At 41.0% G+C, this 26230-nt stretch overlaps 2 protein-coding genes, 1 long non-coding RNA gene and 1 pseudogene across 4 annotated transcripts; 2 read left to right on the forward strand and 2 right to left on the reverse strand.

The window, feature by feature from the left end:
* Window positions 1-206: 206 nt before the first annotated feature.
* LOC133895095 (uncharacterized) lies at window positions 207-2450 on the reverse strand. The gene is made up of 8 exons (XM_062335291.1): window positions 2442-2450; window positions 1844-1995; window positions 1300-1765; window positions 1145-1200; window positions 984-1056; window positions 805-884; window positions 625-708; window positions 207-535 (listed from the first exon to the last, which is right to left on the reverse strand). Exons 1-7 carry the CDS (start codon window positions 2448-2450, stop codon window positions 627-629), a joined length of 918 nt encoding a protein of 305 aa, XP_062191275.1. The 3' UTR covers window positions 207-535; window positions 625-626.
* Window positions 2451-9793: 7343 nt separating this feature from the next.
* LOC133895244 (uncharacterized) lies at window positions 9794-11258 on the reverse strand. Of its 2 annotated transcripts, XR_009905572.1 has the most exons (4): window positions 11182-11258; window positions 10872-10946; window positions 10223-10528; window positions 9794-10127 (listed from the first exon to the last, which is right to left on the reverse strand). It is a non-coding gene; the product is annotated as an uncharacterized LOC133895244 (long non-coding RNA). The 2 variants fall into 2 exon arrangements; XR_009905571.1 differs by having other exon boundaries at window positions 9794-10528.
* A 2006-nt stretch (window positions 11259-13264) lies between these two features.
* On the forward strand, window positions 13265-16300 carry LOC133895243 (uncharacterized; annotated as a pseudogene).
* A 2083-nt stretch (window positions 16301-18383) lies between these two features.
* On the forward strand, window positions 18384-19613 carry LOC133895674 (uncharacterized). The gene is made up of 2 exons (XM_062336142.1): window positions 18384-18696; window positions 19280-19613. The coding sequence occupies exons 1-2, from the start codon at window positions 18480-18482 to the stop codon at window positions 19432-19434; spliced, it is 372 nt and encodes a 123-aa protein (XP_062192126.1). The 5' UTR covers window positions 18384-18479; the 3' UTR covers window positions 19435-19613.
* Window positions 19614-26230: the final 6617 nt, after the last annotated feature.

Genomic DNA, 26230 nt, shown 5'->3' on the forward strand with positions numbered 1-26230 from the left:
GAATTTTTAAGATGAATCCATGATGTGTACAGATATACAGGAATTTGTGTGGGTGTGTGTGTCGTTTACGATTGTCAAATAAAACATATTGATAGAGTAGTAAAGTGAAGCAAGGTGAATTGTGCTACTGTGTTGTATTTGTCAAAAGGAAAGCAATGTATTTAGCAATGGTTGATATCAGGATGCAGAGGGGGAGAGGGACGATAAAAAAGAAGGGATAATGATAGTGTTTAACTGGCTAGCTAAGTTGAGTATGCTACATAGCATCACTGGTTTGTTATTTTACATCAGTGTATCATAGGAGGATTACTGGCAATATCATCTTCTGGGATACTTAGTTAATAGTTTTGCCGATTGGGATCAGTGGCATTCTTATCTAGTGGCATTGTTAGCTAAGACGTGAGCTAACCTAGGTGTAAAAGCAACTTCACAGAAGCAAAGAAAGAAAACAAGATAAACAAAAGGCAAAATAACGAAAGCAGGTTTGTTCTTGTAGCAAAAGGCAAAGGTCAGATGTGTCCACCGGTCTGGTTAGCTGCAAGTAAAAGACAATCAATGATTAGCACTTTGGAAGTAGAGTTGTAAAGATAGCATGTAGGTAATCTGGATGCGAGTGGAACTGACCTTCACTGGTTGTTTTTTGGAACATGGGTGGTCTTCGATTTTGATGATTTCGTGGTGCCAGGTGTCATGTGCTGCAAAGTACTTCTGTGCAAATGAAAAATAGTGTAGCAACATCGTCATGAAGCATAGTTGTGGGATGCAATTTATGGATTGTAAGATAGTAAAACTTTTGTTTTATACCTTTGACTTGCTAGGTGAGGCAATGGATCAGATGGGTCTGTGGTTGTTTCACTGTGGCTGTTTTTTTGGTGTTCAGTGTCCTTGTACAGAAGGAGATGTGAGTAAAAGTTGGTTAATAACATCTATTATGAAGTAATAAATGGATGAAAGGTTGGATACTGAGTAGAAAGTCTACTTGCCTTTTTAGAAGAAGTTGCATCTTCAAATAGTCTTTTGCGAGTAGCTGGATGTATAAGTGGATCTGTGGCATCCCTGTGTGTTATATGAACAGATGATTAAAACATTACACAGTATAGTGGTAGGGGTATTCTTTTTTTTTTTGCAGAATGTGTATACTTACAGAGGGGTTGTTCTCTTCAATGGGGATTCATCATGTTCTAGTGAAGGAGGGGGAGTCTGCAGTAGAGTTTGAACATGTCATTGGTGTATGATGGTAAAGAACCATTGTTTATTTATGTGTGATTAAATAGTTCATAAGAAAGAGTATGATTTTACATTGTCTATTGCCATGCTTTGCGTGACTGTTTTCTGAACTGCTGACTGTGAAGAAGATGCACTGGTCTTCACGCCAGGTGAGAAAGTAGCATCAGGTAAACTGGGATGTACATTGGGAGGATAGTTGTGTGGCTGAAAGGTTGGCTGGGATGTCTGAGAGGCTGGTGGGTTCTTGGGCTGGTTGCAGCTTATGTTTGGAAGTGTGTGCTGTCTTCCATAAGAAGTGATGACAGAAGTGACTTGATATGTTTTTTGTGGGGTATAGTAGCTATGCTCTGTCAAGGTAATTGCAAATGTGAACTTTAAGGAGACTGTAGCTGCGATGTCAGGTGGTGCGTCATTTGCAAATCTTGATGCTCTAAGGACCTGCTGGACAGGTTTACCAACAATACGACGAGCAACTTCACCGAAAGCTATCATTTCACTTTCAGCGGTTCCATCATTTGCAATGAAACATAACTTGTATCTGTAAGAGTGGTATTGGAGACGGTATTGATTAATATACATTCAGCTGTATGAGAAAGAAAAAGAAGCTGACACTTACTTGAAGCGGTAGCCAGTGCAGGAGCATGTGTTGCATTTGTAACCGTCGCCATTCGGTATACAGGTCCGACTGCATCTATTACATGATGGGAACCACCATGGTGTGTCTAAGATTAGGCGCACAATAGTAACAGTGCAGCGGTATCCACATGGCTGTAATGACAAATTGGTAAGCTATTGTTAGAACCTAAAATAAGTGCTGGAAACAAAAATAAGTATAATCTGGTAATGTAATATAAGGGCTAGGATTATCATAAGAATAGCTATTTTAGTAGGCAGGAGGAATTATGTGGTAGATTACACATACTGGGAAATCTTATGGATCCATGTTGTCTAAATCATGGAGGCTCTTATCTTCAAGCTGCAGTGGCTGTTGTTGTGGTGCTGATTGATGTGGAGGAGCAGTGGTACGCTTGATTGTTATTTGCTGGTTGTGAATGATGTGTGCAGAAATATTTGTGTGTAAATAGCTGTTAACTGTGTAAGGTAAAATAGTATGGCGTGTCACATGTGTGTGTTATCTACTGGTATGGAGCAGGTAAAGACTTATGTACCTCTTATAAAACTCCTCAGCCTCTGGTATTATGGGATTGAAGTACCAGCGGCATGCAGCCCACTCAAGTATTCTTCACCTGTTTTGACTCAAATAGTTAGAAGTGATGGTGTGTGATTTTGAAGTGCAGTAGCTGTTTCGAGTAAGACTGTGTACCTGCGAAACTTTTCATAAGGTTGCCAACAATGAGAACAACAATTGGCTTGCGTTCTTCTTCAGTGTAAATTTCATTGATACTGAATTCAATAGCTCGTTGGCCCCATAGGGTCAGCTTAACTTGAATATTGCTGTAGATAAGGGTAGCAAATCCATAATGTAGGTTGGTAAGCTGTACTTATAATAAAGGATTTTATATTTGGTTACATAATGTTACATTCATCATGCTCTCACCTAAGGTCTTTGAGGATTACATTTCTGCTGATAGTAGCAGTTGGCTGGTTTGGAAGTTGCTGGGAGGTTGTGTCAGAAACTTCTGTTATGATGCCAAGCACATCTGCAGCAAGGGTGTGTGCATGTGTGTTTGTTTTTTCTTTTTACAGTCAAATTTATGGTAGAGTAGGGGAAAAGATAGAATTATTTAGCTATAGGTAATGACGCTACTTACCTAAGAAGTGTCTGTTTTCGCCTGTGTATTTTGGAAGCTCAAGAAAAGGTGTGAGCTTATAAGCATATGCTGGAAAGGTTGCTGCAATGTCTTTTGCTGGAGTTATTTTGGTATAGCAAGTAAGTTCAATCATGTAAGGTGCATCAACTGGCCTATATAGAGACTTAGCCTTTGATACTCTAAAACGGCTGATTATGTAGATGGCACCTTGTTGAACTAAAGAGCTTTTACTATCTACCTCAGAGTTTGGTATTTCAGCATACATGGCATCTCCCTGTGTTTTTTTAAATGAATGGTAAGTATCTTCGATTATCTAGTAGGTACTATAAGAATATCTGTGGAAATCTAACTATGGTTCGTAAAGATGATGGCAGGGGCAAATACGAGTTATAAATCACGGCAAAATCACGGCAAGAACCCAGAATGTAGCCAATTAAGGGAATAAAATGTATATAATAATTATTAACATGAATGCATGATCTGCACACATATATACTAATTTGTTTGTGTGTGTTGGTGACTATCTTTGAATATGATAGGAAATCAGATGGCATATCTAAGATGCATATGATATAGCACAATGCGAGTATGACGTGGTAGGAATGTAAAGAAGTATTATAGTACCTTTTCATCGACAAAAACAAGATCTACATGAGATATTGGTCCATCATCAGTACCACCACGGTATTCCCATTTGCGCGAAACACGCACACAAATTATCCAGTGCTTCGATTTTGGGTGGAGTGTGGGCAGCAAGTCAAATGCCATCTTTCAACTCTGCACATCAAACATTAACAGAAATGTAATGTGAGAGCAGCTGTATTTTATGAATTGATAAAAAAGGCTAATACCTGTGATTAGATGGTATAAACAGTAGGCATTGATGTAACAGTTGAGTTTGCAAGCATCTGTTTGGACATATCTGTACTGCTTCAATGGTAGTATGGGGAAAAAAGGAAGAGAGAATGGATTGTTTTTTTACTTTGTGTTAGTGAAATATGGAAGTATGTGTTGTGGTTCTACCATAGTCGATTGTACTTTGATGGTCTATGTAGCTGCACAGCAAGGATATATGTATATATATATATATATATGCACACGCATACACACATATGTATATATATATACACACATATGTATGTATATATATATATATGTATATATATATATGTACTTTATCGCTGAGTAGATGCAGGTAAGATAAGTGCCAATACTTCTTTGTAAACTATGTAACAGCTGAATTCGCAACCATTTGTTTGAACATATGTCTACTGCTTGAATGATAATACGGGGGGGGGGGGGAAGAAGAGAGGACGGATTGTTTTTCACTTTGTGCTAGTGAAATATGCAAGTATATGTAGTGGTTTTACCATAGTCTAGCATGGTTTAATGTTTCTCTTAGCTCCGAGTAAGAATATATGTATATATATATCCGAGTAAGGATATATATATATATTGGAAGATGTGAATGTACTTTATTACTGAGTAGATGTAGGTAACATAAGTGCCAACACTTCCTTGTAAACTATGTTACGTGTTGTATCTGTGCAATTATCATTCTCATCGACTATTAGTATCTTTAGTCCATGTTTTGAGGTAACACGGGACACTGCAACATACAGTTGGCCATGGGTAAAAACAGGCCTTTTTAGGTAGACACCTAGGCTGTCAAGTGTTTGGCCCTGGCTTTTATTAATAGTCATAGCATAGCATACTTTTATAGGGAATTGACGGCGCTCAAGTATAAAGGGTAGCTTAGTGTTTTTTAATGTTAAAGAAATGCGAGGGATAAACACAATCTGGCCTGCATGGGTGCCAGTGATTATTTGTGCTTCGATGACCATATCACCCATTGTTGTAACTACTAAGCGTGTTCCATTGCATAAGCCACCCGATTGATTCAAATTGCGAAGTAACATTATTGGAAGTCCCTTCTTAAGGACCAATTTATGGTGTGGGAAATTGTTTTCGTTTAGTGAGTTCAAAAATTCAATCGGATACAAAAGATCATATGAGTCATGTATATTTCCTGATTTTGATATTTTGTCGCAACTTAGGTATTCCTTTTCCTCGCCAGGAATTAAAGATATCATGAGTGAATTTATGTCATCAGCTAACTGATTAGTTGGTGTTAATATAGCTCTTGTACGAAGATATGTAACGTCGAGGAATTTCGTTTCTAAATCTGGGTATATGGCATTTACTAAACAAGCAATTTTGTCGCCATTGGTCATAAGGAGCAGATCGTGTGGTATCTTTATCCATGTGGGTTCTAATTCATCTTCCTTTGCTGTTGTCTGTAGTTTTCCTTCCCCTAGGTCTAGTACCCATTTACTAAATTCAGCGATTTCTTGGTGGGCTTGCCGGTTTAAGCCTGGCGAAAGCAGCCGCATATTTTTTGTTAGTGTTAAAATAGTAACATGTTTCCAAAGGGGCGAGTTTATTATTGCTGCATTTATTATCTGTGCCTTGGTACCGCCTTCAACCACTGGGAGAATCTGCCTAATATCACCTCCTAGGACAATGATCTTGCCACCGAAGGGAATGTTTTGTATGTTCGGTGATTGGGATGATAATAAATCACGCAATGTTCTATCCAGTGTTTCGAATGCCGTTCTATGTGTCATAAGAGCCTCATCCCAAATCACTAATGACGCTGCCTCTATAAGTTCAGCAAGCATAGTCCCTCGCTTGATGTCACAGATAGTAGAATCGTCTATGTCACAAGGAATTTTGAAGCGTGAATGAGCTGTTCTACCACCTGGCAATAGCAGTGATGCGACGCCTGAGGAAGCAACTGTAAGTGTAATTTTTTTACAAGCTCGTAAGTATGTTACTATAGCGTTCCATAAATAGGTTTTACCAGTACCTCCATAACCAGATACAAAGAAGAAGGCAGGAGCATTGTTAATTACTGCATGTACTATGGATTTGAAGGCATGATGTTGTTCATCATTAAGGTTTGAGACTAAATCGTTAGATTCAAGCAGTAATTGGTCAGTGTCGTATGACAATTCTTCGTCTATAAGTCGGTTGGTACACGTCGTTTGATAGCTAGATGTCTTATCTGGTAAGTTGTAGTCTCTAATTCTGCCCCCATTTTTTGCGAACAAAGTTGAAAGGTCATCAAGTAAATGGTCTTTCAATTGGTTTTCAGGCATTTGATAATTTGGGTTGTTGATAGCCTCTCTAAACCTATATTGAATATCGTCTGCCAATGCTTGCCAGACCTTTTCAAAGAATGTGTATTCATCATTGACTTCACAAAATAGTAGCATTGTGACAAATAATTGTCTAAGCTGCATAGAAGTAGCCCAGATTGCTGCTTCGTCAAAAGCATTGTACCATTCCTGGTCATTACCAAGGAGTCCGCGTGCATTGCATGCTTGTTTAAATGTCGGATGTCTAATACCATTGTATGTTTTGATATCATCGTAGCTTTGTGCGCCTTTAGCAACCATCAGTAACATTCTAAGGTAATAACGCTCGCCAGCAGATGGATGTACATAATATAAACGACCTATGATTGTTCCGATTTGCCTCGGCTGCCATATTCGTAGTGTTTCATCCCATCGCCACATTGAGGGAAATTCACAGTATGTTAGGTCTCTTCCTTGGGGATATGTTTGGTTTGCCACAAACCATTCAGTCAACATGGTTTTACGTAAGAATTCTTGTGAAATGACATTAGCTAGATTAGCATTAGCATTATATGTTATGTTGTTTTCGTTTGGCAAATGTAGTGGTAGTCTTTGAACAGAGGGGAAATGCCTATGGATATCGAATGCAAATATGCGCCAACACGCATCTTGCTCGCAGATGTAGCGACAATCTAAGTATTCCTTAACTTCATTTATGGTTTGAGTGTCACCATCGTATGGTGCATCCTGTCCATTTCTTATTCTCTCAATGTAGACCTTACCACAATCTGGACCCTTTGTCACATATTTGAATAGATATTTGATAAATATAGTTTTGTTACACCACTCTACATTGATATGTGCTTGGAATTTTTTTAGCAAGGAGATATTATACGGTACTATCCATCGGTTGTCCAATTTTACATTTCCTTTTTGAATGTAGCAGTGATCATCAGGTCTTTTGTAGACTGTAAAGCCGTTTTCATCAACCGTGGTTTCAGCTTGGAAAGACTTAGGGTATCCTTTTGAACATTTGTCGTTTCTCATGCAGGGACTATCTTGGTGGTTTTGACCGCACGGACCATGCGTCATGTGTTCAGCAACTAATGTGTATCCTAGGGGATCAATCTTTGGGTCTGGAATTTGTGCGCTTATGTATGAGTCAATGAGTGATGGTGTTGGCTGTGACGTGTCATGGGAGACCCATGTAATAATGTGCGCATGTGGCAGTCCACGTTTCTGAAATTCGACAGTGTGCAGCACTGGAGGTGTGAGGGCAAATTCATCGTGTTAGTAAGAATACAAAATAATATATGGCAATTTTGAATCGGTAGCAAAGAATATTTGGAAATACATGGTGTAAATAGCACTACACACCTGCATTTATAGCGCCAAACACCGCACCTATTTTTATATCTTCTAAAAGTTCTTCAAGTTTCATGTTGTATACTCTGACAATAATATCGGCTCTGTCCGTTGGTTTTTGACCTGGCTCAAAACTCAATGCTTCAGAGATTTCAGGCCATTTTGAATTGCATGTAAATGTTGTGAAGAAATCTGGTGGGCCATACACTCTGCATATCGCTATACTATCGTGATAATTTTGGATCATGTATTGTCTACCACCAGTGTGTGAAGCTGGTAACACGGTCTAGCCAATCTCATTGCCATCTATACAACCACGACTAACAGCGTCAGTTATGCCTTGCAAGTTTTCGACTCTAAGGTTGGCTTGGTTCCTAAGTATGTACCATAGTCTTAACTCGTCTATGCATGCACGAGCATTAACCTTAGCTTGACTCGATAGAGCACCGTAGCATAGATATGGATTTGGCTGATTTTTTCTATAGTGTAACATGTAGCGAAAGTAATCTTGCATTGTCATTTTAGCACGCACTCTTGTGGAAGAGGGGTTGATACCGGCATAAGGTACTCCAATTTGGAAACCACGTTCACCATATGGGAAGAGAAGGGGATACTGAAGTGGCATGTAAGTAGGGTGTAACGCAGATATCTGTTGCAGTTCACCAGCATAAGTTTGTATCACTATGTCTCGCTTGAATGTGTCTAATGTAAAGTCACCTACTATAAGCATAGCAAGTTGATCAGTTGTAGGTAAGTTATATTGTACGGGATCACCTTCTTTTGCACCTATGATCCTAATAATGAATTCTTCACTGGCAGAATCTACGAGCCTATCTCTTGCAGCCCTGAATTTCTTCGCAAATGGATTGTGATTATCTAGCATTTTTATTAGATCTTCGATTATCTTTGGATCTAAAGGCTCGGTGGGCCTTTCGTTCGGATTTAAAGCATATAATCTATTTTTAACTTCATTGGTAGTATCATAAATGTACAGTTGTATGAATTTAGGAGGGCTTCCATCATGCGGTAGTAGAGATCCAATGCGGTGGTGGACTTGACCATTAATTTTGAAAACAGGTGGACCCCGGCCATCATTCATAGAGCGATCTATGTGTGCTCCCATTGATGTGAAAGCAAATAGACAGTTATATTGGCGTATATTTTTCAAAAAAAATTTTGGAGCGAGCATCACCACCGAATCTAGCCAAGCTATTTAGGGGTTCAGGTCGCTCTGCAAAAGGCGGTATACAAATTTTGCCTCCCTTACAGCAAGAATTGTAAATTATTCTATTATTTTTTATCGATGAATCAGATTTTACCCTCTCTCTCAGCCAAAATGTAGCATGACAATATCTACACTCATAATCAGGTGCACCAAAATAGGAGCGATGGGGATAAGAAGCTATATAGTAATATATTTGCATTGGAGGATAAACCATCATGTAACATAGGGTGGCACCATCGTAGGAAAACACAAAGGACGAAAAGAAATCATCAGCAAGATAATGAGCATGATGGTATAATAAGTTATTAAACATCTATTTGCATTAGGTGCGAACAAAAGCTGAAATAGAGGGGGGGCAATGGAAAAAGCCGAGGCTATATCTAGAGATCTAATCATATTATGGGCACCACTAACATAACATGGTGAACACACGTACCTTTTAACGCGTCAATATAATCTTGGCTGAACCGTCCACATTCTAACGATGGTGCATTGTTATTTAATGGACCTAAAATGGCATGTGAATAACATGGCTTAGGTAGTGTTGGCAAACACGACAAGGCGCAAGCTAAAAGTGTTGAAGATTGATATTGTTCACCTGTTATAGCGAGTCTTTGTTGATCTAGTAATCTTCGCCATTTACGACGGCATTCAGCTGGGTTCAAAATTAAGGGGCAGTGATATGCAGCGTGCTGCGCAAGGTCACCTATTGATCAATAGCACTCCGTTATGTATACGTGCAATGTGAATTCGTTCCGTTCTAAAAATAGGAAATTCGATGATCAAACAACATACTTCGTCTTCTGTGAAGCGCACTCTTAGACCGTATGGGTTGCCCACGTGAAGATGCTGCTTATTACCAAGATAGTAGCCATTGGAGGTACGTCGAGATAGAAGGAGGGAGCCAGGGAGGGGAGACGAAGAAACGGAAAAACATAAAAGATAGGGAATGGTACGGGCAAATATGGCAAATAAAGATAACACCGGGAAAGGTCGGCGAACGCACATGGTGCAGCATTGGAATCATCGTGTGGCTGGGTTGGATGCGTCTCCATTAGCTACCAATGGAGAAAACACAGGTTGACATAGTGACTAAATACAGAGGAAGAGTAGGAAAGGTGTGACAGCAATAAACACGCAATGTGAAGACAATGTGGCAGCGCAAGCCAATGGTACAAACAAAAAGCACTAAGATAGTAAAATCGTTTTTTTATTTATCAGTAGTGCAATGTCTAGAAAAGCAACCTATGAACAACATAGTGAATACATGACAACGGAAGCAGCAACGCAACGGGAAAATGAAGAATCAATTTAAATGGCACATAGTCCTTCAAGGAACATTGGGGCTGCCCTGAATATAGCGGTATAAACCATCGGGCCTAACATCTATAGCCACACCTGGGAAACATAAGGGTCCAGCAAGTATAGTTAGCACAGTATAAGCGTTATCCTGTATTTTTATTTTTTTGGTTTGTTCGTGAGAATAAGCCAACCTTTCAAAACTGTAATCAACCACGACGAAACCATATATGCTCTGAAGACAGACAACTGCTTGAAAAGCGGCGTGCTCATAAGCAACCATGCATCCTGCTTCAGCGCATGACCAGAAAAAAAGTTTCCGCGGGCTCCTTTGGAAAGCCAACAGGGGCAACTCAATTTCTACGCCGCACAGTATGCTTCCATCATCGACGGCTTCACAGAGTAACGAAGCGTATGGCAAGCGGCATCTAACTGCGACAACTCGCAAGAGGGAGATATAAGATGCTCCAACGGTGAACATGTGGTGACCCTAGGAGACTCTAGCCAAGGTTTTTCCATTTCACCAGGCAGTAAAAAGACCAGAGGGAAAAATAAGAAATAGGTAGAAAGGAAAGAAAGAGAGAGAGGAAAGGGAAGAAGGGGCAAGAAGAAAGAAAAAAGGGAAAAAAGAACAAACAATCTATCAGTCACAATACCATGCATAACATAACAGTAAAGGTACGTAGCAGCCAAAATACTGGCGCGCAACATTACAGTAAAGGTAGGTAATAGCAAAAATACTTGTAATAATTTGACCCATAAAGTAACAAACAATAATATTTCGATACCATATAACGATGAACAAATTGCTAAGCAATACTTAAAGAAACAGCGACATCTTACCAAAATCAGCAGGCTTGATCCTATGGCACACGCCTTGCGGATAGAGCAATTCGAACAGGTACAATGGAAACAAACCTGCATGGTAATGAACAATACCATTAGTTTGATACAGGCAGAAGAGAACAATGGCATAAAATATCTAGTTCGTTCATATGCCCAAAAAAAAATAACGCTACAAACAATAAGATTTCGATATCATGTAACAATAAACAAATTGCTAACAAATACTTAAAGGAACAGCCACATCTTCAATATCATATAACGATGAACAAATTTCTAGGCAATACTTAAAGAATCAGCCACATCTTACCAAAAGCAGTAGACTTGATGCTACGGCACACACCTCGCAGATAGAGCAACACGAGCAACTACAATGGCAATAAACCAGCATAGTAATGAAGAATACATTAGTTTGATACAGGCAAAAAAGAACAATGGCATGGAATATTTAGTTTCTTCGTATATCTAAAAAAATAAGACAAAATAAACTTTCAGTAACACCATACCAAAAGGCACAAATAGGAGAAATCTGCAAGAAATATCCGTTTGCTTCCCTTTTGCTGTAGTAGATGCTGAACCGCAACTCATGGCAGGAAGTAACCGTGGGGGAGAGAAGCAAAGGGCTCAGATTCCGCTCATTGTACTTGTGAATAAACCATTGCAAAAAAATTAAGATTCTAAGCTAATAATGCTTACCACACGCGGCGGGGAAGAGCACAGCACAATGAATCGGATTTCGCCACTCCCTGCTGCGATAGGTAACCAACCACAGACAAAACAAAAAGGGGAAAAACGAAGCTCAGTTTGCACTGCATCTTCTGTTTTTCCCCCTCTCTGTGAACCGGCTCAAAAAAAGGAAAACGGACGCAGCGGCGAACAAAATTAAAATACCAAAACCTATATAACAAGCCGACCAACAGTAAGGAAGCAGGAGCACTAGGGCGCCGAGTAAGCGTGAGGGAGAGGAGGGAAAGGCTCACATTTGACTCATTGTACATGTGAATAAACCATGGCAAACAATTAATATTCTAAGCTAATAACTCTTACCTGATGGGGCGGCGAAGAGCACAGCACAACAAATCCGGCTTCGCCACTCCCTGCTGCAATAGGTAACCAAACACAAGCAAAATAAAAAAGGGAAAAAAACTGAGTTTACACTGCATCTTCTGTTTTCTTTTTTCCCTCTCTCTCTCTCTCTCTGAATCGGCTCAAAAAGAAAGGGACACAGTGAGGGGAAAATGTATATATCAAGCCGATCAACAGCAACGAACCAGGAGCAGTAAGCCACCGAGATTCAATCGCAAAGGGGAAGAAATAAAGTCACCGGGCAAAGTAGTACAAAGAAATAAACAAATATAGAAAGAGTAGCACAAGAACATCAAATCCAAACAAATCTCATTTTACTTCTCCGCCCTGCAATACGAAACAGAAAACAACCAAGGCAAACAACAGAGGGACGAAAACAGCAGCTGTAGACCATGCGCCATCTTAGGGAGGGAAAATAAAACCCAAAAACGACCACACGTGCATATGGAACCAATAAACAGTAAAGAAGAAAAAGAACATAGCAAAGAAATCCGGGGGCATCGGAGGGAAACAGTACGCAACACCCCTGTTGGTTTAATCAGCATGGAAAGCGACCACCCCAAAAAGTAACAAATCGAAAGGAATCCAGCAGAAGCAATAAAATAGATAATAAAAAAAGCGACCACCGGAACCACCTAGGCATCACAACTCAACAAATCCAACCAGGAGCACTGACAACACCGAGCAACAACGAGCAGGCAACAACAGAATCTAGCGAAGCAAAAACAACGGCTCACAAGGGATGCCAAACGCGAGTACAGGCACTGACCACAGCAATCAAGACCATGGAAGCAACAAACAACACTCAGCAGCCAACATCCAAACCTCACAAACGGCAGGGAGGCGAAAATGGAGGAGAAACAAGGAGGAGGCAGGGAGGCGAAAGAACGAGGAGGCACCTGGATTCTATCGACCGACGAACAACGAGCAGGCAACAACAGAATCTAACCAAGCAAAAACAACGGCTCACAAGGGATCCCAAACGCGAGTACAGGCACTGACCATAGCAATTAAGATCGTGGAAGCAACAAGCAACACTCAGCAGCCAAGATCTAAACCTCGCAAACGGCAGCGAGGGGAAAAGAGATGAGAAAGAACGAAGAGGCAGGGAGGCGAAAAGGGAGGGGTAAGAACGAGGAGACGCCTGGGTTCTATCGACCGACGGGCACACTGGCTGCCTGGTCATCGGGACACGCGTGTACAGAGCCGATCAAACGACGTGGCACAGCGACCTCCACAGCCTTCGCATTAAAAGCCAAGCCAACCGGCACGCGGGGAGATCGAGAGAAGCAGGAGGCAAGCCAACCGGCACGCGCGCGAAGGTCGAGAGAAGCGCATGCGAACCAGCCAGAAGACACGCACGCGCGGTGGGTCATCGTGAAATCCAACGTCGCGCGCGCGAGTGGCAAGAATATTCCAGAAATCGATCGGCAGCGCAGCAGCATCACACGATTTCCGATCAAACGGCGAGAAAGAAATCAGCCGACGTGGCTAGCCCGGCTGGCCAGATACCCGCGGCGCTCTCATATTAAGTAATCCGCGCTACGGCCTCTCCGCTGCCTACTCCCGAGTCCCGACCCTACGGATGGCCACGCTGGTCACATGTGTGTGCCGCTGCCGCAGGCCTCACTCCGGCCCGCTCACACCGAACGGCTCGCCACGCGACGCCACCTCCGGGCGACGGCGGCCGGCTGCCGACGCCGTGCTCGGCACCTGCAAGAACTGCAAGCAGCAGTACGACCCGGCCGCGAACCACCTGCCGCTATGACACGGCCCACTTCGGAGGTGAGATAAATCCATCGCTCCTGCAGACTGCAGTTACCTCCTTGCGATTCCGGACCCTAATTGTGGAGAACTAATTTGTGCGGAATAGTTTCTCTTTGCTTGTTTGGTAGCTTAGTTGTCATCGTTCATTCGTCGGCAATCAGTAGCTATATATATGTGTAATTTGAGTACAAATTTAGCTCTCCTTGATGGGAAACTGTTCAGATTGAAGGTAAGGATGGGTTTATTTTCTGCACAATGTTGAAGCTGTTCTGTAGAATTGTTGGCAGCTTTATCTGTTACACGGCATTTTAAGTTCAATTCACGGCTTTGGTTTCATGGGCTGACTTGGCACTTCGATTTGGCATGCATATGACTCGACTTGTGATACCGTCCCAGGACCCAATTTCAAACTCTCATGTATCACAGGTCACAAATGCTAACCTGTAGAAGTACTCTCCTCATTACTAGCTGGTATGGCTCTCCAAACTTTTTATGTCCTCATGAGCTAGCTTAGCATTTCGATTGGAGAGAAATCTAACTGAGGTACTGAGCTATTTCACCTCTAGACCTTGACTCGCAGTGTTCTCTTTGGTAGTAGTGTTAATCCATATCTAAATTGTTAATTTCTGTCACAGTGCCACTCCAGGAGAAACAAAGAGATAATTTGAGAGCATCTATGCTGTTGGGACCATGGATGCTCCGGATTCAGGCAAAGTGCTCCAATTGTTGTGGGTTGGAAGATCCATTTGATGCAGGTTGTACTGCCGCTCCTCACTGTTCATACGGTGATTGAATATGTTTGCATTATGTTCTCTCTCTCTTTTACCATTCAACATGAATATTGGATCTGAAATTGCTGTTTGTACATGGGAGAATGGAAGGATGCATTAAACACTGCCAAATGTAGTTTCTTGGTTAGCCTCCTTACTACCTAGAAGTTTAATGTTCCCTCTGGGTATATTACTCTCCACTATCAAATTAGGGTCATTTCTGCCCTTTCTTTGTTCTGTTCATTTTCCCTGATTTCTTATATTTCCTGCAGATTTTTATATTTCCTGCCGAAGACCTTGCTTTAGGCATGCCCCTTATTCATGATGTTTTCCTTTTAACAGAGGGATTACGAAGTGAGGTAGACAGAAACGACTAACAGGATCTGACTCCCTTAATAAACATTATGCACAATAACATAAGAGCTGCACTCCCTAGGGTAGGGTATGCCTCATACGAGAAGAAAAAAATGGACTATTATAAAAAAAACAAGAGGCATTTGATTAATACACACATATGGTCACTTGGAGTGGTGATGGGTAACTTTTTTTTTTTTAAGAGTGGGTTTTTCAGCCTGAAATTTGTTTCCCTGCATGATACTCGATAAACATTGGAAGAGGAAAATAAAGCCATTAAAGAAATTTGACATGAACAAGGACCAAATTCTTCTGCAGAAAGTCAAAGAGCATGACTTAGATGAAATTATACAAAATGAGTCGTCTCAATGTTCGTATGAGTAAAATACATGCAATCAAAGTTTCTGCAATTTTCACTAAAACAGGGCAACAAGGGTTTCATATTTTCAAATTATGTCTACTGGAAACCCTCTGAAAAAGATGTTTGGTGCACTGACATGTTCCCAAGTATTTCACAAAATTTTCTAACGATAAAAACTCTACGAAAGTTTATGTGTACACTAGCTTGGCACACATAACTACTACCATCGTAGGGTCCAATATTTTTAAATTTGTTTTTTTTTTCACTAGTTTTCCTAAGAAAATGTACCTGTCTATTATACAGTGTCCACCCGTGGATTTAACCACGATAGACTAGACCTACGGAGAAACAAATTATATAGGATCTTCCTATAAAAGATCTTTGTGAGACTTGAGTCAGCAACACATCTTTTGATCTAACAGTTAAACTGAAGAGAACAGAAGAAGATGATACATGTCATAAAAAAAAGAAGATTTTTCGTAAGATTCGATCCTATAAAATTTACTTTCCTCACTACAGTTTATAAACCGGGTTAATGTTCTAACCGTTCTGCCACTTCAGGTAATCATGCTTACATGGCTTGCCATGTCGGTCCATAGAGGGGGGAACAGGGGAGGGCCTGGCACTGTGTGGCCGAGATCCTATCCAAGCTCGCATCAGGCGACGAACCAACAGCGACCATCGGACGAGACCTAGGTGGACGGGTACATGGGTCCATGGCGAGTCTATAGGTGGTGGTGGCGGCTCCCTTGACGGACCACCGCAGCATCGTCGGTCGGGCGGCCGAAGCGGCGAGGTGCCGTCGGGCTCGTACGCGCAGCACAAACACGGGCTCATCTGTTTGAACCAACGTGCGCTGAGGCGTTCTGGGGAGGCCGTGAAGCTCAGCGAAGTGTTGCATGACATCGGTGTGTGTGTATCAACAGAGCTTAGTGGTGGCAGAACAAGGCGCTCAGTGAGAGAGCTGCCGTAGTGCAGTTGGTAAGATCATACGAACCGAGTTACCTAGTTGGCAGCAAAATCGATAGAAGTGAACAAACCACGTGTTCTATTAGTGCTGGATTTGAAAACATACGAACACGTTTGATGCTCCTTCGTATCCGAAGTTGAAAGTTTCTTGTACTCCAACAAATTCTGCCATAGTAGTTTTACCTCAAGCGAAATTTCTGTTACGGGAGCGCGCGCTGCAGCGTTCCCTCGCGCACAAGTGCCCGCTAATCCTATCTCCTTTTGGTTTAAATTTTTTCGGTAAAATGTTTTAGTAAATTTTTGTCAAAAGTTTTGTTCAAAATGTTTGCTCAATATTTTTGTTCAAAAATTTTTTATTTAAAATTTTGTGCAAAACTTTTTAAGGAAAAAAGTTTATCACGAAAAGTTTAAAAAGAAATTGACAGAAAAGATTTTTAGAAAAGTTTTTAAAAATAGAAAGATGAAGAGAGAAAAAAGTTTTCAAAAAAGAAAATAGGGGCTGTCGAAAGGGGGTGTGAGTTACCTGCTAGCGCGTGCGCATATTAATAGGGTCTATCTCAAGGGACAACATGGGCTCCACTAAAAAAGTAGCTATATGAAAACAATTTATGCACAAGCAATAGAAGTCGCATTTCAGACGTAGAATTAACATATTAAAATCTGGAGAAAGAATTAAACAACGCAACTGTACTTTGAGTCAACCTTAACTCAAAATTCAAAAAGCTTTGGTTTGTATTTAAAAACTTATTCAAAATTCAAACCTTTTTACACAAATTCAATCTTCTCACCTAGTTATGTCAGATATTAAAGCTTCAAACTTCGAAATCAAAATTAAAAAATATTTTACTCAAATTTCAAGCTTCTACTTCAGAATCTCAAACTTATAACTTGAATCTCAAAAATTTTATTAAGAAATTTACTGTTTCAACTTAATTTAACCCAATATAAACGCTTTTCCATCTGAAAGTTGAAAATTAACAAAAAAAAAATATTGAAAAGAAAAGGGGATTGGATGTGCCATAGAATGACTGGAATCCTCTGACATCGAAGTCACGGTGATTTCGTCACTGACACATGAGCTCAGTCTCATACATCAACAATGAAATTAGAGACTCTGATCAGCTATAGAAGTTTCTCCACTCGATAAACATACATGATGAATCATTTCCATCCCAAACAAAAGGCACACGACCATGTAAGCCCATCGTATTGTCCACCCAAGGAAAAAAAACAAGCGAGAGGTCCACGCCGTACGTCAGTACGGCATGAAATGAAAGGCGGTCATCCCGATGCTGCCAACACTAGATCTCCAATTTTTGCAAGAGCGGTGGCGACGAGGAAAAGAATTTACTAGTGACCGCGAATTAGCAAAATCGTTTGTTTCGGATCCAAGGGCCCATCAGATCATAAAACTTAGGAGAGAGTATGCCCCTTCGGTTATTGCTAGGGATGACAACAAGTGGTGACGGGTATAGACGTATACATACTTATATCTCTCAGTGTTAACTCGTTTATAGGCAATACAAATTCAGAGTTAAGAATTAGAAGGCTCAATTTTTTCTTCTTCTATTTTTAGGGTAAAGGCTCAAGACCTCTAGCCTTCCTATGGATCCTCTCATGCCCGTGGGTATATCCGTGAACATCCGTAGATGAAAAGTAGGGAATAAACCTATTGTATATGAGCATACACGTGTACCCCCAGTGGGAACCTAGGGTTCAGCGGCAAGCGACGGGGACTTAGGTAGCGACGAGGAGTTGAGAGGTTGGGACCTAAGCTATAGGGACCTGAGCGGCGATGAATCTACGTGGAGAGCTATGGCCTGGGGGTGATGGCGGGGAGTTGGGTGGCAGGCGATGGGGAGCTAAGGAACTGGACGGTGATGCATCTACATTAAGAGATGGGAGGAGGTTTGGAGGCAGGGAGAAGTTTGAAGGGGGTCCAGAGGGTGGTTGGGGTTACAAGCGGTCATTAGGGTATTAGGCGGATTATTTGGATTGCTAGACTATGTTTTTCGGAGGTTAGACGGGTAAACAGATGCTATAAGTATAAATAGATCTTTCCTATATCCATACCTGTATACTGTTGATAGTGTTTTTCGGTCACAAATATATCCACGGTATCAAATATGAGCGTATCCAGCTCTATCAGAGTATTTGTCCGTGTGAGTAACCTTGTAATGAGGTACAGTGGCCATCCTTAGTTACGGCCATCCGGAACCGAGCGCAGCCCAGCCCGACCTGAGAACCAACCAACCAACCAGCGGCCTCCATCTCCCTAGTCCCGATTCCCGATCCCTACGGATGGCCACGCCGCTCGCACGTGCGCCGCTGCCGCGGGCCCTTCTCCGGCCGGCTCCCACCGCCCGGGTCGCTGCGCACCGCCACCTCCGGGCGAAGGCAGCCGGCAGCGCGGGCGCGGCCGGGCCCGTGCTCCGCACGTGCAGGAACTGCAAGCAGCAGTACGACCCGGCGGCGAACCACCCCTCCGCCTGCCGCTACCACACGGCCCACTTCGGAGGTGAGATAAACCCGTCGCTTCTGCAGTTACATCCGTACGATTCCGGAGCCTAATTTTGGAGTAATAATTCTTGCGGAGTAGTTCTTTTTGCTTGTTGGGTCGTTTATTTTTCATCAGTCATTCGTGGGCAATCAGTAGCTTTATATATGTATGTGCAAAACTGCTCAGATTGAACTAACATTTCGCCCAAGGGTTAGGATGGGCTTATTTTCTGCACAATGTTGAAGCTGTTCTGTAGAATTGTTGGCGGCTTAATCTTACGCACAGCATTTTAAGCTCAAGTCACGGCTTTGATTTTGTGGGCTAGCTTAGCATTTTGATTAGACACGCATATGATTCGACTTGTGTTGTCCACCCGAGACTCAATTCCATGCTCTCGCTGTCACAAGTCACAAATGCTAACCTGTAGAAGTACGCTCATTAGTTGGTTTTGTTCTCCATAATTTTAATGTCCACGTGAGCCAGCTTAGCATTTCGATTAGAGAGAGATACTACCCAAGGTCACTGATCTGTTTGTCCTGGAATCACTACGTTCTCTGGTAGTATTAAGCCATATCTAAATTGTTGATTTCTGTCACGCTAGGAGAAACAAGGAGAAAATTCGAGAGTGTCTACGCTGGTGGGACGATGGATACTCCGGATTCAGGCAAAGTGTTTCAATACTGGCATTGTTGTGGGTCGGAAGATCCATTTGATGCAGGCTGTACTGCTTCTCCTCACTGCTCGTATGATGATTGAATGCCTCATGGTTACATTATGTTTTTGTGATTGTACTATTGTTTCACACGAATAATGGATCTGGAAGTTTAGTTTCTTGTTTGCCTATAGATATTGATATATTCAGTTGATTTGGTGTTATATGGTAAATGTCAGCTGTCAAATACTGGCCCTTCAATATCGAATTAGTCATTTAAATCTTCTCTTTGTTTTATATGTTTTCACTGTTTTTTCTTGTTCCTAGAGGTACTTAGGGATTCAGACATGGACGCTGCCATTCGATGTGCATGTTTTAAACACATTTAGGGGGGGGGGGGGGGGGGGTTGTATACATTTGATAGCTTATCCTAGACAAGGAATCAAGAATAAGATTTTGCTACCAAATGAAATCTGTGCTCTTAACCTGCTCTTTGATAGCTTGATGCTTTCATGTGAAAGCAGATAGAGCGTGCATAAAAAGGGGTTGTTTTGGCACATATTTTGCTAATAAGTTCAGTCAAGAAGTGACATATGTGCACAGCAGTATTAGCTGTACACAGTGGCAGTCTCAGTTTGCACAACTGTGAGCAGATATCTCATATCATGGCTTGAAAGGTTCATAAAGAAATCTAAGTGTGACCATCATTAGTACACTCGCTGAAATTCACAATATTATATAGAACCGTATGACCCTTATAAGACTGAGATATCATCAATACCTTTATAATTCAATTTGTGTATGGTATATTTCATCCATCACTAGCAATCAAAATGGTAAAAAGTAAACTCGATTACTTAGGTTATTACTAAATTCATCCAAGCTTGAAAACTCTACAAAATTATGAGTTCCTGTTTCTTTGTTACTTCAGCGGTTCATGAAAGACTACACTTCTGGAGATTACTTTTGTTTATTATTTTTAAAAAGTGTCCACTTGAAAGTTTAGTTAGTGAGACTTATTAGTGTTGTAAAGGGGGCCCACATGGAAATTTAGTTAGTGATACTTATTAGTGTTGTAAAGGAAGCTATCTATTTAATCCAGCTACAAGCTGTGATGGGCATCAAGTGTTTGTGATATATAAATCTTGGGTGGTCTAAATCTGGCACCTATAGTTTAAGCAAGGGCATTAGTGATAATTTCCAATTTCAAATTAGACTCTTATGATATAAGAGATGACGTCATCAATGTTTATGTTGTTAGTACTGACATAAAGAAGCAATTTTTCACATTTCAGTTGCAACTAATGGAATGTCAAAAAGTTGGCGGATCCTATACACATATTAGGTGCAGTGGACATTCTATTAGAAGTTTTCAACTCTCAGTTCAGTAGCTTTACCATCTCCTTTTGCTCCTCAACGTGTTTTTATTTGTAATCTTTTTGGATAATCTATTGTAATCTAAGTTCTACTAATAGGCTACTTTGCTGACTGTAGACCATCCAGTTTGATGGGGTTGAGTTGATGACTTTTTGAGATAGATGATCATCCAGTTAGATGGAGTTGAGTTGATAGCTTTTATGGATAGCTTTTATGCAGATTGAGGAATTTTGCGTGTACGTTTGTCTTATTATCCTTGGACTACACATTTGGTCGCTTTTGATTTGTCATTTTAACGAGTCATGCTTGCTACTCTGCTTTCAAGTAAAGGTGTTTTAGGTCCTCGTTTCTGTTGTTCCACATGAAGCGCAAAAGATGCAGGTGCCTCAACAAGGTTGCTGCCGCCACTAGAGCTGTATTCTGAATGATAGAGATTTCGAAGAACCCGAATACAATAATACATAAAATTGCCGCCACTGGATCTGATTTAATAGAGGTTATATCGTGAAATTACATTGGCAGGTAATACAATGCTTTGAATACTTATCTTTCAGTGAGATTGAGCTTTGAGTAACCATATGATGGCATTTCAATTCAACTGCAATTAATACCAGTAACGTGATTGTGATTAGTCAAAATCACGTAGATCACCTTGGGGCTAAAAACTTTTTGTCTGAAGCAGATGTATCCTAGTTTTTCCATGTTATTGGTCTCACTCTCAACCGGTTAGTCTGAAAAGTTTTTGAGTACAATTGATGCTTTATCTTTTTCCGATATTGAATTGCACTGATTGCAAATTATATTTGGGTGTTTCCTCCTGTCTTTGTATGAGAAAGAATGTGACAGACCGCGAAGAAGTTCGTGTGCCAATATCTTCCAATAATTTTTTTAGATAATGGAATAAAACATCCTAGCCTCTACTTCCGAATATGCACGCAGCCGCAATTTCTTCCAATATTAATTCATAAAAGTAATGCCACTTTTTGACCCATGTCGTCTCGTCAGATCAGATCTTTTGTGCACACTGGCTGGCTGTGAAATTCATGATGATTCCTTTGTGAAAAGGTATTTCCTAACACACTTACCTTCCATGCTTGGACAATATTTGGAGTTAGTTCTCCGTTTAGACTGCAAACCATCCACAATGTTCAAATTGGTACAGTATATATAATGCAGAGCTTCTAATTACATAAAAAATGGTATCATGTCCAAGAATTTAGTGCTGGATATGGGAGAAAAGTAGACAATGTAAGGTTTCAGAACTTCTATACATTGAAATGATTGTAGTCTCTTGAACAACACCTTCAAGCTGGGTTTGTTGGGCTCAAGCAAATCATTGAGCTGGATTATTTTTGAGTAAGTCACTTAAACTTGAGCTAAGCTGGGTAATGTGTTTGGGTTAGGCTTTTGGGCTTCTTTCTTCTCGGCTGGGCTACATTGTGTTTTGGCAGTTGGTCTTGGATGTAGATTGGAATGGAATGCTGATTCCTGCGCATTGATTTTCCTGTTAAAACCGTCATAGCATAGCACAATAACTTTCTTCTGTCACGACAAAACATGAAGATTGTTCAACGCCTTCAGCTTGCTCGAGCAAATAATGCCTGTCCGATGTTATGTAGCCTTATTCAACTGTACTGTCTATTCGATCTAAATGTTTTTCATATACCACAATGACACGTGCTGAAGATCCTAAAATTGGTAGCTCTGTTCAACATATTTGATTCATGTGAAAAGGGAAATGTTGCATTTGCTTGTTAACTAATTATCAACATGATCGATGTGCTTCATGTGCTTGTACACGTACTACACTTCGGTATTGCAACTTTTATACCTGAAAAAGAAAAGGCAGGTTGGATTCTATAGTCTTTGGCATCAAGTACAAAATCGTATGCCAGTCTCAAAAGAGAGCGGTTCATTCATTTTTTTGGTGGTATGGTAGCTAGTTGGTGTATCTTGGCTTGTAGAAATACAACACCGATTAAAAGTTGTTCACTTCCGACTTCAAAGCAAAGTTAATTTTTTATAGCAAGCGTATCTCTATTAGCGAGATGAATGAGTTGATAGGATTCTAACTCCATGTGATTTGCACTTCACAAAATAAATCACTTAAGCTGTGATATAGCAGCAGTCTATGTTATGTGAACACTTTTTGTACACAGAAATATGTATCATCCTCCTCGGCTATCATTTTACAGTTTCACCATCTCTCACTTGGAGGATGAGTAGCCGAAGGTGTCTATCACTTGGAGGTCTCTGACGCGACAAGTAGCAGAAGATGGAAAGGCTAATGCCATTGTGAATTGTGCAAGATATTGGCTGCGATCTTGTTTCTCTTTTGATCTTTGGTTATCATGATTATGCTTTATTCCTTGTTTATTAAGCTTTTAGATGATTAGCTAGTATATGTAATCGTGGTGATGACATCTATTAGTCAAACTATCATGTTAACTAGAATATAAATTAAGTGAATGCATTACAAGTTTCTACCGGGTAGACTTATGTAGGACCGTAACCTATCTTGAATATTCAGTGCTTCTAGTTTTGATAACACCTTAAGTTTATATTATCGTAGAGTGTAGCGATAAGCAAACCACATGACAAGTGCTTTTGTTCGGTGTGTGATCTGCAATATTATGCAAGAGGGGTTTATAGATTTAAAGATGCTTAGCTTAACTTAGGAAAAAGAACTTAGACTAATGCTACCAAGATTAAGCTTAATTCATATCTAGCTAATGCTCGTAAATTCGATTGATGCTCTACTCAACATTGTTCGTTCTCTTTTGTTCACCATGCTTTGTTCTCCATATGCAATTTTGCCTCATGCATAGGATTAACCTGTTAGCTTGAGTAAGATCCTTGTGGATTCAATATCTCGGAATACTCATGGTGAAAAGCTATAGATAGTGTGCTTGTGGTTTATAAATTATATGTGTAGTAGACGTCAACACTACCCCTCGCAGGTTGAAGTGGGACGAATAGGCCCAAATCCATCGGTATTTCCATAGGTTTAGCCTTGCGAAGCTTAAGCCCTCTCTTGTGAGGAGCTACTGATGGGGGGTGGACCCTTGCCTTCCCCCAAATGAAGCAAAGATGAAAATGGACCTCCCGGAAGTAAGGAGAACACTAAAGTGCCCGAATGTGGCAAATGGCCTTCGGGTGGATGTGCTAAGCTCTGAAGGTGGTAAATGGCTTTTGGACAAAGGCACTCGAGGTCCCAATGTGGCAAATGGCCTTCGATAAAGGGACCCGAGGTCCGTGGGACCATGGACTTAGGCCAGCCAAAGAACCTTTGAGGGCTTCTCCTTCAAAGGAGGGCGTCGAAGACGGCACGATGAAGGGCTAGAAGGATGATCCCTTCTTGAGGGGGTCGTCTGGAGGCATCTCCTTCGATCCGCCCCATATCTGCCTGAGGTCACATCAGGAATTCTAGCCTCATTAATCCTAGCGTGGTGCCGAAGTACGTGACACCGTGTGAAAGACTTGGGATGTGTGCTACAGTGCACCGCATGTCCCTAGCCTTATGTCCTAGTACACAGGGCATAACTATAATTATCCAGTCTTCACCCCCGAGATTACCTTTGTGCCCTTAGCGGGACTTGATCCTGCTGACATTTCTGTAATATTCTAAGAAGCATTCTCGTAATCCATAATACGAAGTGCGATTTCGGTGCTACTAGGCATGAGAGAGAAGATGTTAGTCTCGGTGGAGAGATCATTTTCAAGAAAGATACCTTCGATATTTGGGATTAATGCTACAAAGGGATAGTGATATCGATGAGGATGTTAGTCATAGAATCGAAGCCGGATGGATGAACTGGCACCAAGCTTTTGGCATCCACTGTGACAAGAAGGTGCCATAAAAGCTGAAAGGTAAGTTAAATGGCACCAAGCTTTTGACACCCATGATGTTGTATGGTGTCGAATGCTGGCTAATTAAAAGGTGACATGTCCAATAGTTAAGTGTAGTAGAGATGAGTATGTTGTGATAGATTTGTAGCCATATAAGAAAAGATCGGATCCGAAATAATGATATACGTGACAGGGTAGGGATAGAGCCAATTGAAGAAAAGCTTATCAAACATTGGTTGAGATGGTTTGGATATATCCAAAGGAGATATCTAGAGTCACTTGTGTATAGTAGGATATTAAGGTGCACTCATAATATAAAGAGAGGTATGGATCAATCAAATCTAACATAGGATGAGTCTGTAAAGAGAGATTTGAATAAATAGAATATTCCCAAAACTATTCACAGATAGAAGCGCATGGAATAGCAATCCATGTGCCATAACAATAACTTATGCATCAGTTTCCTTATATCGTTATGACTTTTATTTATTTTACTATTACTAGTATTTTTATTATTATTATTGTTTTCTCATCATCTTTTTAGTTGAATCTTGTAGGCTTCATCTCTAGTTCACCTTAATTTACTTAGAACAAATGCTGTTGTTGTTGATTCTTGTAATCCACTAGGTGTGAACCTCTACAAGAGTCTCCAGGGTATCAATGGAAGGCTGGTCCAAGCCATTTCTTCCACAAGCACTCGTTCCATCCATTCGTCTCACTTTATCGTTCCACACTCCGGCAGAACTTTTTTTTGTGAACCAAATCTCCATCAGTGTGTTAAATGAGTAAACAGTGCTTGTTTATCGGAGGGTGGTAGATTAATTTGGAAGGGTCATATGGTTTTCAATCTACAAAATTGCAGAAAGCTGGGATACAGCAGCAGTCTATATTGTGCGAACACTTATTAGTACACAGAATTATCCTCCTCCTCAGCTATCATCATGTTCCATTTTCACCTTGACTATCGATCACTTGGAGGATGAGTAGCCGAAGGTGTAGTTCGAATTTCGTCAGATGTCTCCGACGCGACAAGTAGCAGAAGGTGGAAAGGCTAGTGCCATTTTGATTGCGCATGACATTGGCTGGTGCCACATTGCATGATTATAGAAAGAAAGTTGACGTCGCAAACATCAGACTTCCTCGTTATCAGGAGCAAAATTCCCACCAGTGGTTCCGAAACCCAGTGGGAAACAAGCGGCCAAGGAACAGGGATCAACCTGTTTCTGGTTTTGGAACCCCTCTCCGGCTTACCACTTAGACCCTCTGTTTACGGAAGTTTTCGTATTCGAATCTGGAGTATGTTCTAAACCAGAACCAGAACTTGAACTTGCCAGGTTCCGGTTAATTTCGGCCCCAAGCAGTGCACCAAAAAATCCATATTCCCATTAGGGAAATGGCCGGTTCCGGTTCTGTTTTCTAGAAGTGAATTCTCCCCCACGAGCTTATAACCTATCTATGTCAGACCATGAGTGGTTGTCACTTACACTTCAATGCCAACTTCTCAGTGCGGACGGACTCCCCACAAAAGCCTGCTTGCTTTCAGATAAATCCACCTCACAGAACCAGAAGAGAGATGAGAAAGTATTCCACTGGAACTGGATCCAAGTCTCCGGTATCAAATTATCACCGGCAAACTATTCTATTCCAATCATCTAGTGGTGCCATGGCTGCTGA

The sequence above is a fragment of the Phragmites australis genome, chromosome 16, assembly GCF_958298935.1.
Source record: "Phragmites australis chromosome 16, lpPhrAust1.1, whole genome shotgun sequence".
In the NCBI taxonomy this organism is placed as follows: domain Eukaryota; kingdom Viridiplantae; phylum Streptophyta; class Magnoliopsida; order Poales; family Poaceae; genus Phragmites; species Phragmites australis.

What these genes read in the sequence shown, in the direction of transcription:
- LOC133895095 (XM_062335291.1), bottom strand. An exon ending in TGCACTGGCTACCGCTTCAA is followed by an intron (nt 1,766 to 1,843) that starts GTAAGTGTCAGC and finishes CCACTCTTACAG; the next exon opens with ATACAAGTTATGTTTCATTG. An exon ending in CCTCACCTAGCAAGTCAAAG is followed by an intron (nt 709 to 804) that starts GTATAAAACAAA and finishes TCATTTGCACAG; the next exon opens with AAGTACTTTGCAGCACATGA.
- LOC133895674 (XM_062336142.1), top strand. Translation starts at nt 18,480, where the DNA reads ATGGCCACGCCGCTCGCACGTGCGCCGCTGCCGCGGGCCCTTCTCCGG. An exon ending in CCACACGGCCCACTTCGGAG is followed by an intron (nt 18,697 to 19,279) that starts GTGAGATAAACC and finishes CTGTCACGCTAG; the next exon opens with GAGAAACAAGGAGAAAATTC.